Source organism: Oryctolagus cuniculus, chromosome 3, assembly GCF_964237555.1.
Source record: "Oryctolagus cuniculus chromosome 3, mOryCun1.1, whole genome shotgun sequence".
NCBI lineage: Eukaryota > Metazoa > Chordata > Mammalia > Lagomorpha > Leporidae > Oryctolagus > Oryctolagus cuniculus.
The window spans coordinates 33,131,930-33,145,906 of record NC_091434.1 but is presented as its reverse complement, the minus strand read 5'-3'; the positions used below and the strand labels follow the sequence as shown (position 1 = coordinate 33,145,906).

General features: G+C 39.4%; 1 protein-coding gene across 1 annotated transcript in view; it reads right to left on the bottom strand.

Moving 5' to 3' along the window:
- DYTN (dystrotelin) overlaps nucleotides 1–10,667 on the bottom strand; it is an 87,600-nt gene extending 76,933 nt beyond the window's left edge. The window contains 1 exon segment of the mRNA XM_070071596.1: nucleotides 10,577–10,667. Within this exon segment, the coding sequence (XP_069927697.1) occupies nucleotides 10,577–10,667 (91 nt within the window).
- Between the last annotated feature and the right edge of the window lie 3,310 nt (nucleotides 10,668–13,977).

Sequence of the window (13,977 nt, the reverse complement as noted above, 5' to 3'; positions counted from 1 at the left end):
ACCCCACTCTAATTAGAATGATTTTCATACAGAAATCAACAAACAACAAACGCTGACGAGGATGTGGGGGAAAAGGTACCCTAATTCACTGTTGGTGGAAATGCAAACTGGCACAGCCACCGTGAAAGACAGTATGGGGATACCTCAGAAATGTGAATATAGACCTGCCATATGATCTAGCCATCTCACCCTTGGGAATTTACCCAAACCAAAAGAAATGAGTATATGAAAGAATTGTCTGTACCCCCATGTTTATTGCAGCTCATTCACAATAGCTAAAGTTTGGAATCAACCCAATGTCCATCAACTAATGACTGAATAAAGAAAGTATGGCATATATATATATATATATATATATACACTATGGAATACTACTCAGCTATAAAAAAAGAAAACGAAATCCTATCCTTTGCAACAAAATGGATGCAACTGGAAGCCATTATACTTAGTGAAAATAAACCAGTCCCCAAAAGACAGATATCATGTTTTCCCTGATCTGAGGTAACTAATAGAGTACCTAAAATATAATGTATAGGAGTGAAACAGACATTTTGATATTCGATGGTTATTTACAGCTCTTGTCTTTACTGTTGAAGAACAGTAAAGACTATTTGTTGAACTCTTTACTTAGTATAGGGTTAACCTTATGAGTATTATGTATACTGAAAATAGGTCTTCATAAAAATTAAGAGTGGGGATAGGAGAAGGAGGAGGAAGAGTGGTTGGAACATGAGTGGGAGGGAGGGAAGGGTAGGAAATATCACTATCTTCATAAATTTGTATATACAAAATACATGAAACTTTAGTAACTTAAATAAATAAAACGTTAAAAAATTGCCATCAAGAGATCTTTTTTCCAGAACCCTCCACATTTTCACCCTTCCTTTTCCAACAGGTGCAAATGTATCAAAATTCACCATAAATATTTTGCTATTTACTCTTTTCAGTTTTAAAAGTGCTTGGGTTTCAGATAACACCCAAATGTTACAGAATGGGAGGAGTCAGGAACACCTCTGCTCTGTGTCTGGAGGAAGAAGACAAATTGGAAATAGGCATAATAGTGTGAAAATAACGTGAAAGCGTGACTTGGGACATTTTTTCTTCCTCTGGAAACTGGCCAGGTTTTGTGCTCCAGGTCCTCTCACGTGCACCAAACAGATCTATAGAGTAAGCAGACTTGGGCCTCTGCAGGTTTTCAGATGCTGCTCTTGTGCAGGAATGACTCTCTGGTGACTCTACCACCCAGCCCATCCAGCTCCTGTCAAATGATGCTTTGTGGTATCATCTGATTGAGCTATGCAGCATAACATGGCGAGCTGTGGTGCAGTGCCATGTGCAAATGAATGAGTATCCTGGGGGATCTGCCATCAGCCCAGCTTCTTCAGGCTTCATCCTAAAATTTTTCTGATGGCACAAGAAAACTCAAATAAAGAACAAATTGCTGTATGTATCAGGTCCCAATATGAAAAACAGTTTTTGATGCTTAAAGGAATAATAACACAAATGACATGTGTTCCTGTGCACGGAAGCAATTTAACTTGGATCCATTTACATTCAATTACCATGGTTTTTGCTTAGCCACATCAGCATGTTCAATTTCCATAGATACTAAGATGAATGTAATGAAATCTCTTTTAGTTATCTACTGTCTAGTTTGAGGATTCAGATATAGCCACTTTATGTCACAGGTCCTCAAGGCATGGTCCCAGGAAGCAGGATCAGCATCCCCAGGAACTTGTTAGATAGTCACATTCCCAGCCCCTGCCCCAGGCCTCCTACCTAAATTTTGCAGGTGGAGCTCAGTAATTTTACAAACCCTCCAGGTGATTCTAAATGCATACTAAATGTGAGCAACTCTCTTCTGGGGAGAGAAAATTGAGCTGTGAGTGGGTTACCTGCTGTTTGGTATTAAGCTAATTGATATGAGGGCTTAAATTTGGAAAAATATCAAAGACCATTTGAATTATTCATAATGTTTTTGATAAATGACTTCAGATAGTACAGACTTTTATACAAAACAAGTAACATTACCAATCTAGATTTTAGCTAGAGGAATAAAGCTGCAAATAGATCCAGCAATAAAAATGTTTTAGACCAGTCTTGGGCATAATCTGGCCTTTGAAGTGTGAGAATGCACAAGAATTAGTTTCTCTATACTCACTTATCAAATATCTATATGATGATAGCTGTGGGGTCTTTCTACCATCTTTGGGCCCACTTAGTACTGGGAACTTATCTTTGACATTAAAATATCTATAAGGATGCCATCTTATTAGTAAAGCATGAAGACAAAAATAAGACTTTTTGTGACTTTGAATAGCCATTTAAAACATAACTGTATTGATATCAAATCTTTTGTTAAACTATTTTGCTGCTTTTCAGACAACAGAAAAAATACTCTTCAAGATATTATTTTTCTTTAAAAAAAGAGAGAAAGAGAGGGGCAGGCATGTGCTGCAGTGGGTTAAGCCAATGCTTGGGATATCTGCATTCCATATTGGAGTGATAACTGGAGTCCTGGCTGCTCCACTCATGATCCAGCTTCTTGCTAATGCTTCCTAGAAGGCAGTAGATGATGGCTCAAATTCTTGGGTCCTTGCCATCTATGTGGGAGATCTAAATGGGGTTTTGGATTCCTAGCTTCAGCCTGGCCCAGTCTTGACTGTTGCTGGCATTTGGGGAGTAAACAAGTGGATAAGAGTGCTCTCTTTCTCTTTCTGTCTCTCTCCCTTCAAGTAGATGAAAAAAATAAACGTTTTTTAAAATGAAAGAGAAAGTCATTTAAGCACCTGAAAATTGCTTTTTCAACCAGTAATTGGACAAATATCTACTCTTTTGCAAGTCAGAGTTCTGAAAATATTCCTGTGTCTATTTTATTTTGTTTTGTTTTCAGAAACTTGACAATAATACCCACCTTGTTTATCAGGGTCCATTTCATGAAATTCCTGGAATGACAGATAGCAAGTGGGTTCTTGTTAAGAAATGAACCAGTATTTTCAGCAGAAGGTTTTTCAGTGACAGTGGGAGTGGGGAAGAGACAGGCAACCATTTTACAGGTAGAACAATGCATACGAAATGTTCAGGGAGCCTGTGAAATCTCTTGGGAGGAGAAAAATGAAGAACATAAGGATTAAAACTCATTATTATGGTCACACTTAGAGAACTGAGGAGAGATTCTGAAGCTGATACTGTGAATGCTCAGAACTTTGAACCACATAATTTTGAGTGGACTGTAGTCTCAATGCAAGAAAATATGAATTCACTTGAATGTTAAGGACAGAATGTAAATTTTTCAATGATTTTTTTTCCATTTCCAGCGTGCCTCTTTATTTTTTTTTAAACTTTTATTTAATGAATATAGATTTCCAAAGTACAGCTTATGGATTACAATGGCTTCCCCCCATAACGTCCCTCCCACCCGCAACCTCCCCTTTCCCACTCCCTCTCCCCTTTCATTCACATCAAGATTCATTTTCATTTCTCTTTATATACAGAAGATCAGTTTAGCATACATTAAGTTAAGATTTCAACAGTTTGTACCCACACAGAAACATAAAGTGAAAAATACTGTTTGAGTACTAGTTATAGCATTAAATCTCAATGTACAACACACTAAGGACAAAGATCCTACATGAGGAATAAGTGCACAGTGACTCCTGTGGTTGACTTAACAAATTGACACTCTTGTTTATGGCCTCAGTAATCACCCTAGGCTCTTGTCATGAGCTGCCAAGGTTATGGAAGCCCCCTGAATTCACTGACTCTGATAATTTTTAGACAAGGCCATGGTCAAAGTGGAAGTTCTTTCCTCCCTTCAGAGAAAGGTACCTCCTTCTTTGATGAACCGTTCTTTCAATGCTTTAATGACATTATGCTAAACAATTCTATGTATTAAATTTCTGATGACTATAATCCATTAATCATATATATGTATGCATACATATATGTATCTACATAGAAATTAAATAGTCTAGAGCTGGCACTGTGGTGCAGCAGGTTACCACCCTGGCCTGAAGCGCCGCATCCCTTATGGGCGCCGGTTCGAGACTCGGCTGCTCCACTTCCTAACTAGCTCTCTGCTATGGCCTGGGAAAGCAGTAGAAGATGGCCCAAGTCCTTTAGTCCCTGCACCCACGTGGGAGACCTAGAAGAAGCTCCTGGTTCCTGGCTTCAGATCGGCGCAGCTCCAGCCATTGCAGCCGATTGGGGAGTGAACCATCGGATGGAAGACCCCTCTCTTTCTGACTCTCCTCTCTCTGTGTAACTCTGACTTTCAAATAAATAAATAAATCTTAAAAAAAAGAAATGAAATAATCCGATACATACTTTGTTAATTGTTTTACATTGTGTATATTATTCAAATTTTGTACAAACATACACATGCCCTTTCAACAAAAAAAAGGAGTTATGCTATGACAGCCTTATTCAGTTCTAAGAAAAAGCAGCATTATTCGTTCACATGGGCATTTGAAAAAGTTTTTAAAAGTTACATAATACTCAAATTTAATAATATTTTTCCCTCAAATGAACAAGTTAAAATATAAAATTTTATGGAGAGATAATTAACATTTTACCAAAATAAAAGAGCAAAACTCTTGAAGTGGAAATGCTCCCCCCAGCTCTGCCTGAAGTTCCCAGGTGGGCATAGAAATGTCTGGCTTTCATCCAGTCAACAGTACAACTGAATACAATCTATCTACACCCAGACCAGGTCCTTACCTTTCAGTTCCCCCTGGAGAAGCATTTCAGTCAAGCATTCTGTATGACAGGAGAGGGAAAAAATGTGGAAATTACAGATTTCCAATGTGGCATTCCCATGTAGAGTTCATTTCTTGTTCTGACTGCCCAGCAACTGCCTTCAAAACTGTAACATTTGAGCCTGCACCATTTTTAAGTGCTCACAGAAGTACATTCATTAGTAATAAGATCATGAATCATTTAAAGACATGCCAACATCTCTGTTTCAAAGGGTTATTTCTGTATTAGTTTCAAGTGTAGAAGCAAGAGAAATATCTAGGTGCTATTGAGAGCAAGGGTTACCATGGAGCTTAGGAACTACTTAGAGGAACTCTATATCCCAGGTAATGACTACTTTACAAACCGACCAAGGTAAGAGTGACCTAGGAAGGGAATCTAATTAATTTTATTTACTCTTTTTTATAGTTACAGAAGTATGGTATTTTCAAAAAGTATTCAACATAATGCATGTCTTCAAAAGGATCCTAATACAGGCATGAATCACTTAACAATGGGGGTACATCCTGAGAAAGTCACTGTTAGGTGACTTCTTCATTGTGTAAACATCAGAGTGCTCTTACACAAACCTGGATGGTGTAACTTACTACATACCTAGGCTGGATGGTGCAGCTTATTTCTCCTAGGATTCAAATATATACATCATGCTATTCCACTGAACAGTGTAGGCAACTGTAATATAATTATTAGAATTTGTATATCAAAACATTCAAAACATAGAGATAGTACAGTAAAATATAAGTGGTAGGGCTTTTCAGCTGCGTTATGATCTTATGGTATCACTGTTTATGCCATTCATCATTGACTGAGATGTCATTGTGCAAGGCATGTCCGTAGTTAGCTGTGGATGCACATTTCCTCTTACATTTTAACTGTATTTTGAAAATACCTTATTTCTAAAGGTGTTTAGGTTAAAAATAAATCTGTTCTAATCTTAATAGAGTTTTAAAAGAGCTGTCATATGAACCATATTTTTAGAATGTGGCCATTCACGTCCTCAGTCTGATTAGAAGGGAATAGTTGATTTTAACAAAAATCCAAACTGTTAGAACCCAAAGTCAGGGTGTTAGTCTAAGCAATACCTGGAGAAGCCAAATGTCCAAGAGTCCATAGTCCCAACTGATACACTTAAAATAACTGTGATAAGTAGCCACAAATCTTCTCTAGAATATTCCACCACAAAAGCCAATTTTGAAAAGGGAGTATGGTGTTCAAGAATAATCAATTTACTCTTTTCTTTTCGAAAAGTGTTAATATCACAGTACTGGTTTCTTACAAACTGAAACCTTGGAAATTTATTATGAAAATTACTTAGTAATGGGCAAGACTGGGGGCAAGCAATCTACCACTTGTCTTTGTTTATATAAACAGTATTGGTTTTCTGGGAACAGATAAGACAAATTTAGAAAGAGAACAAGTCTATCTCACACAAAAATCTATGTTTATTTGGACTGCAGACTCAAAGTTGAAATGACGTTCAGAAGTTTTATATTACATTTTATCTACATCTACACCTATCATAGCACTTGAGATATTGACAATGAAGTGAAGTTTGAATGTTTTTCTGAATGCTACCCATGTTCAGATTTAATCAGATTTCTGGCACTGAGTAGTTTTGTGAAATTAAGAATCTTGGTAGCAACAACAACAACAAACATCTTGAAATTCCAGTAAATAACATACTTAACTCATCAAATGTTTAAGCATGTAAGAATAAACTAGGCTATGTTGGAAACTAATTTAAGCAAATGAGTAATTGATAGTCTCAAATTCTTAGCCTGGCTTACAGAAAAGATCTGAGAACTCTTTTGGTTTCACTTACTTGTGCTAACTGAAACTTTTTAGGTACTATTGTACCCACTCATTAAAGTTCAGGCAGACCTAGTCACTCTAAGACTGTTTCACTTTTTCTTTTCTTTTCATAAGATGCTTTGAGTTGTAGATCTAAGCTAGTTATTGTGATTTTATAACATCATAAATGATGGAGGAGAGTTTTTTTTCTTTTTCTGGCTAGCATGGTGGTAGTCTCTGTAAATCCCCAATGGTAATTGAGAACTGCCTTGCCTTCTGAAACAGCTCCATCTTGAGGAAGGAGGTAGGAATAGAGTTTGCTATTCCTACACAATCACAGGTTCCATACCAGCCAGAAACTGGTCAGTGGCTCCTTACTGAGAGTCAGCAATGGTGTTGATTCCTGCAGTCAATGTGTTGTTCACTTGCTATACAAACATTTAAAGACTGTAACTCCCAGCAGAGAAAGAGGAGGCTGGATACATTAATACTCCAAAATGTGTAAATAATCCTTTATGGAAATTACAGGACAATTTAATGTCTTTATTTACTTGATGAACAATTTTTTTATTTTTATTTTTTATTTGACAGATAGAGTTATAGACAGTGAGAGCGAGACAGAGAGAACGGTCTTCCTTCTGTTTGTTCACTCCCCTAATGGCTGCTACGGTCGGCGCTGCGCCAATCCAAAGCCAGGAACCAGGTGCTTCCTCCCAGTCTCCCATGTGGGTGCAGGGACCCAAGCACCTGGGCCATCCTATTCTGCCATCCTGGGCCACAGCAGAGAGCTGGACTGGAGGAGGAGCAACCGGGACTAGTACCAGGCGCCCCAACTGGGACTAGAACCCGGGGTGCTGGCGCTGCAGGCAGAGGATTAGCCAAGTGAACCACAGTGCTGGACCGATGAACTATTTTTTAGGAAGAAAAATTAGTTGCTAAAATTTACTTAATAGCAAATAGAAAATCCATATCAAGGAAGATAAAGCCAATCATTATTTTTACATACTTATTTATTTATTTACATTTCGTTTAAAGGCAGGAAGATAAGAGAGACAGCCAGAGCTCCCATTAACTGGTTCCTTCCTCAAATGCCAGAAACCTGGAACTACATCTAGGTCTCCCATGTTGATGGAAGTGTCCCAGGTACTTGAGCCGTTACCTGCTGCCTCCAAAGTGCATTTAGCAGAAACCACAAATTGGAAGTGGAGCTGAGACGCAACCCAGGCACTCTGATATGGGTGCTGGTGTCCAAGCTGTGTCTTAACCACTGCACCAAATGCCTGCCACAACAGCTATTATTTATTCTAAATATAAATTCATTTTTCTAGATATATCAGTATAACTTTGTTGACTTTCTAGGTGAACATGTATCTTTTTCCAGTTGTTTTACATATTCTGCTTCTTGTTTCAGGACCTTGGTTATAGCCTGCAGAACAAGTTACACATACAAAAATATTCCAAAAATCCAGCCAGAAAATGCAATAGAAAGATTTATTTCACAATTGGACAAACATTGTAAAATATTTTTGTTAAAATATGGCAGATGCTTTTTCCTTCTGAGTGCATTAATTTAGTGGGCACATGATGTCAGTTTATCTAATTACTGAGTGATACTACCTTTATGCACTTGGTGAGGGTGTTATCTCTAGAGGGTAGAGTCTGTAACCTTTGTACACATCTTATCCTATCATCTTTTGGGAGGGGAAATATTTTCCCATATTCTAGCTCAATGGGATGTTACAGATTTATCATATACTTTGTCTGTCCTAGTCCTAGAATCAATGATTTCTTAACAAAGCCTGTTTTTTTCAGAGGAGAATGGTTTAGAACCCAAAATCTGGGTGTAAAGGGTGTTTACTGCTATGGGGATGCAACTGTTGTCTTGGTCTTTTTTAAAGCTCAATATTTATACCTTTAAATTCAATCCAACAATCCAAAGCCACAGGGTTCCTCCTTTCCTTCCCCCATTCCATATTTGTTTTGTTCTCCAATATGGATGACCATGGCTTCCAAACGTATTGATATATTTATTTACTTGTTCATTCTTTACCATCTCTTTTGAAACCTACACATTTAAAATAGTCTCTTTTGGTCTTTACAGGTTCTCCTCCAACCTGAAGTCTATTTCTTCTGTGTCTCCTTTGTTGGCTCCTCTTTGTAGACCTGACCTTTATTTTTTTTTTTTTTTTTTTTTTTTTTTTTTTTTTTTTTTTTTTTTGACAGGCAGAGTGGACAGTGAGAGAGAGAGACAGAGAGAAAGGTCTTCCTTTGCCGTTGGTTCACCCTCCAATGGCCGCCGCGGCCGGCGCGCTGCGGCCGGCGCACCGCGCTGATCCGATGGCAGGAGCCAGGAGCCAGGTGCTTTTCCTGGTCTCCCATGGGGTGCAGGGCCCAAGCACCTGGGCCATCCTCCACTGCACTCCCTGGCCACAGCAGAGGGCTGGCCTGGAAGAGGGGCAACCGGGACAGAATCCGGCGCCCCGACCGGGACTAGAACCCGGTGTGCCGGCGCCGCAAGGCGGAGGATTAGCCTAGTGAGCCGCGGCGCCGGCCAAGACCTGACCTTTAAATATTGGGGTGCATGCCTTCCAGAAAAGTCTTTGACTGCCTTCCCTCCCCTGCTCTTTCTTCACATGATATATGTCTATTAACACCTTTAAGCAAGTGATCCACGAATTGACTAACTTGAGCCCTAATCTCTCCTCTGAACCATACATTCATTGATAACTTGATAATGCCATTTTTTTTAAAGATTTATTTATTTATTTGGAAGTCAGAGTTACACAGAGAGAGGAAAGGCAGAGAGAAAGAGGTCTTCCATCCGATGGTTCACTCCCCAGTTGGCCGCAACAGCCGGAGCTGCGCCGATCCGAAGCCAGGAGCCAGGAGCCTCTTCCAGGTCTCCCACATGGGTGCAGGGGCCCAAGGACACATGCCATCTTTCACTGCTTCCCCAGGCCATAGCAGAGAGCTGGATCGGAAGAGGAGCAGCTGGGACTACAACCGGCACCCATAGGGGATGCCGGCGCTTCAGGCCAGGGCGTTAATCCACTGCGTCACAGCGCTGGCCCTGCCATTTGTTTGTAAAATTGACACACTCTTGATTTTTCTATTCTGTCCTCAAATCTGTTCCCTTCTCCTTTTACATCTCAAGAAATGGCATGGCCACTCACCTGATTGCTCAAATCAAAACCAAGTAATCTTTGATTTCTCCTTTCTATTTATTCCCCTTGCTACATTTATTCCTCTGTCAAATCCCTTGAGCATTACCTGCAGAATATATTTCACATATTCCACTTCTTCCAGTAATTCAGAAGCTTGGCTTTAAGAAGATTAAGTCTGGATTCAGACAGGCCAAAGAAAAGCTTCAGAGCCTTCTGTAGAATCCTTTTTATTCTCACAGTGGCTGGTGAGGGTTCACAGGAAACGTACCCTCTGGGATACTGGCAGCAGGTGAACCGCAGCAGAGGCGTCTTCACCCGCTCTGCCCTCAGTTTCTTACATATGCTCACATAATAGTGGCAGGGGGCCAAGAAGTTACAGAGCAGAGAATGTATCAGCCTTTGGGCCTGCTGACTAGCAGAAAATGTGTTGTCTTCAGGGCCTGCTGGTTGCCAAGACAGTGAGGGAGCCTAACTGATTCCATTTCCTTGGCACTTCCAATCCCCACTACATTGGTTTAAGCCAGTAGAATCCTTTGCCTAGACATCCATAATAGTTTCCTATATGTATCTTTGCATTTGCTCTCACAGGCATTTAACTTTGCCTTCACAAGATACTTGCTCGTAGCTTCAAAATACAGAATACCAACCAATACTTAGTGAAACTTTCCATGAGCTACCTCTTTCCCCAAGCCCATCTCATTTCTTTTTTGTACTTATGCTCTCTGGCTTCTTTCTTATGTTTAAAAACATACTAATCATACTAATCCCTTCTCTTAGCCCCAACTCTGGACCTTTGCATTTACTATGGGCCCTGTTTGGAATTCTTCCAGCTCATCTCATGACTTCCTCCTATTCATTCTTCTGACTCCACTGAGGCCCTCCATGACTACTGTATCTGGGGTAACTTTCACACATTGCTCCATTTTGTTCATAGCCCTTAGCACAATCAATGTTCATCGTGATTCTTTATGTTTACTTCTTCAGCATTTATCGTCTTCACCAGAAAACAAACTCCACAAAGGCAGGAACAAGAGCTCCTTTATTTTGTTTTTCTTGTATCCTAAGTGCCTGCTTCCCCCACCACAAAATCCATCACTCAAGAGAAACATTCAGGATATGTACCGAACTGATGAGTCAAGAGAGGCTAGTTGTTGTTGTGCAGGGAAAGTACGCCATGCATGTGATCTCAAGCGTCTGTCTGGATATGGTTCTGTTGAGGAGGTACAAGTTAATTGCATTCGAAAAATAAGATACCCCTGACTCCTTGTCTTCTGATTATAATTTGTGCTTCCATGTAGCTTATACAGGAAGTGAATGTACCATTAGAGATGTGTGTATCTGGTATCTTTGGTACTTCTATTTTAAATCAAAGATGGTTACACTGGCATTCCTGTTCTATTACTAGTCTTGTTGGTTTGGTTATATGAGGAACATTAATGGTGTATTCAAACTACACTTAGCAATACTGCAAAGGTGAAAAATATAATTTGGTGTGGGAATTTTTTTTGTATCACCCTGGTATAATTCATTTATTTCCTTGAGACTTATTGACATTCTCTTTACTTTATAGTTTGAAAAGCAATGAGGATTGTTGGAATTTAGAAGAGGGATCAAAAACATATTGATTACAATTTTGCGCTAGTGTTATTCTGTATGCTTAGAAAGTACCAAAGAACAGGGGAGTATCTCTGCCACTCTGGATCTTTCATTCATGTGTAGGAGATAGACAATATTCAGTAATATATGAACAAACAACAATAATGTATTATTGTGAGTGCTATGGAATAAAACATTGTTGAGAGAGACAGATTGCAGGGTAAAATTAGCAGGTTACATGCAGCCTTCACCAACAAAGTGAAATTTGAGCAAAAACTTGAAGGAAGTAAAGGTATTGGGCAAGTGTCACTTAAAGAACGAGTGTTCTAGGTAGACAGAGGTCTACAGCAAAGGCTATGAAGTGAAAATGTGCCTGTCAGAAAGAGTACTGCCAAGGGACCACTGTGGCTCAGGCAGAGTGAGCATGGTGATGGTAGTAGCAGAGTACATCAGAGAGATGAAAAGTTGGGGGTGGGAAAAGAGCTTACAGGGCCTTTTAGGTCCCTGTAAGGATTCTGGCTTTTATTCTGAAGTAAGTAGAGAGCCTTCACAGGCTTTTGAACAGAGCAGTATAAGTTGATTCATGTTTTAGGGTGTCATTTTTACTACTATATTAAGAATAGTCTTTAAGAGATGAAATATCTAAGAAGAGAGCTGATTTAGGAAGCTCAGCAATAATCCCGAGTAGAAATATTAGATGCTCAAATAAAGTTATGGTGGAGACTGACTTCTGGTAAATTCAGAAGATTATTCTGAAGGTAGAACCAGCAGGATTTCCTGTGATGGGATGCAGAATGAAAGACACACAGAAGTCAAGGATGACTCCCAGTGTTTTAGTTTGAGCAAACAGAAGGACAAATTCCTCTTTATTGTGATTTTGTGGAGGAGCATGCTTGAGATGGGAGATGCTGGAATTATGAATTAAGACTCTGGGATTTTATTTGCCTGTTACCATTTAAGTACATATCTCAAATAGGATAGAGAGCTCTGAGGTTTGGAAGAGATTTGGTCTGGTGATGTTAGTTTGAGAATTATCTGCATATGGATGGTATGTAAAGCCATAGGATTGGATGGGATCATTAAAAGATGAATGCAGATAGAGAAGAAAACCAAGGACAGATTTGGGGGACACTCCCACATTACAAAGATAACAAGAAGGGGAGCCAACAAAGGAGACCAGAGAGTGGAACCATTCATAGGGATGAAGGAAGAAGGAAACCATAAGTGTCATATCCTGGAAGGAAAGTGAAGTGGTGTATCTGAGGTAAGGAAGTGATCAACTATGTTGCTATGTTCCAAATGTTTTTGTCCTCCATGAAATCCATATGTTGAAGCCTAATCATCAACATGATGGTTTTAGGGGGTGAGGCCTCTGGGACGTGATTATGTCATGAGGGAAGTGAGTATTTGTCCTTATAAAAGAAGTCCCAGAGAGCTGCCTTGCCCCTTCCAAATGTGAGGATGCAGTGATACGGCACCGTACATGGACTAATGAATGAATTCTCAACAGACACTGGATCTACTGGCACCTTGAGCTTGTATTTTTCTGCTTCCAGAATTGTAAGAAGTAAATTTCTGCGGTTTATAAGCCACCCAGTTTGTTGTGTTTTGCTATAGCATCTTGAAAGGGCTAAGATATATGTCAGGTGTTGCTGATAGGTCAAGAAAGCATGGGACTGTTGTTACAGAGCTTTGGACCTGAAGTACTAATTTTCTAGTTCAGAGGTTTTCAGTATTTGTTCAGCTTGACACATGAAGGGTGATGATTTACACAAGGCATCTGCATTATCTAGGCTTGCCAGCTGTAATTCTGCTTCTCTTTCCTAGGGAAATATTGGAAGGCAAGTGAAACAAAATGATTTTATTATGGAGAGAGAAAGCATAAAGATCGACAGCTCATCACCGGATCTTGCAAATATGGAGGTATGGATGAAAACTTGATTTGATGGTATTGCATGAGTGTGACTCCTGTGTGTGGTTCTTGAACAAGACACAATAGAGTTTGTGTACTCTCTCCCAGAGATAGGTGGCACACATACAAGAAGGAAGGAGACTGCCCACCCTTGCTTATGGCTCCTTTGTATAGAAGTCATGCTTCTTTGTACCAATGAGGTGAAAAAAAAAAAAACCCTTTTATTATAGATTTCTGTATGTTCGTAATTTCTGGCCAGAAGAAATTAAAATGAGGGGCATAGCAGCTGCTCACTGTTGGAAAAGTTACCAGTTTGCTTCCAGAAGCTCAGATGCAAGCTTGGGTAACCTTTCTGTGTCCTCTGCAGAATGAACAAGCATTCAACTCTGGGCCAAGACCATTTTAGAGTTAAAGATGCTCTCACTTCAAGGCTAGCACAGGAGCAAATGGAAGTCATACATGCTATTATTTCACACTTACATCTGAAGGTAATAGAGGGAAGAAAATGTTCTTTATCCAATTTTTTGTCTCTTGGAGTCCCATAATTTTCATTTCCATGAAATAGAAACAAATAATAGGTTGCCTAAGAAAGGAAAGGCCCTGGTTTCCAAGATGTGCTGAGGGAGCTGATCTGGGATGAAGGAATCATATCTTTTTTATTAGTATTTTTTATTTTTATTTTTTTAAAACTTTTATTTAGTAAATATAAATTTCCAAAGTACAGTTTATGGATTACAATGGCTCCCCCCCCATAACTTC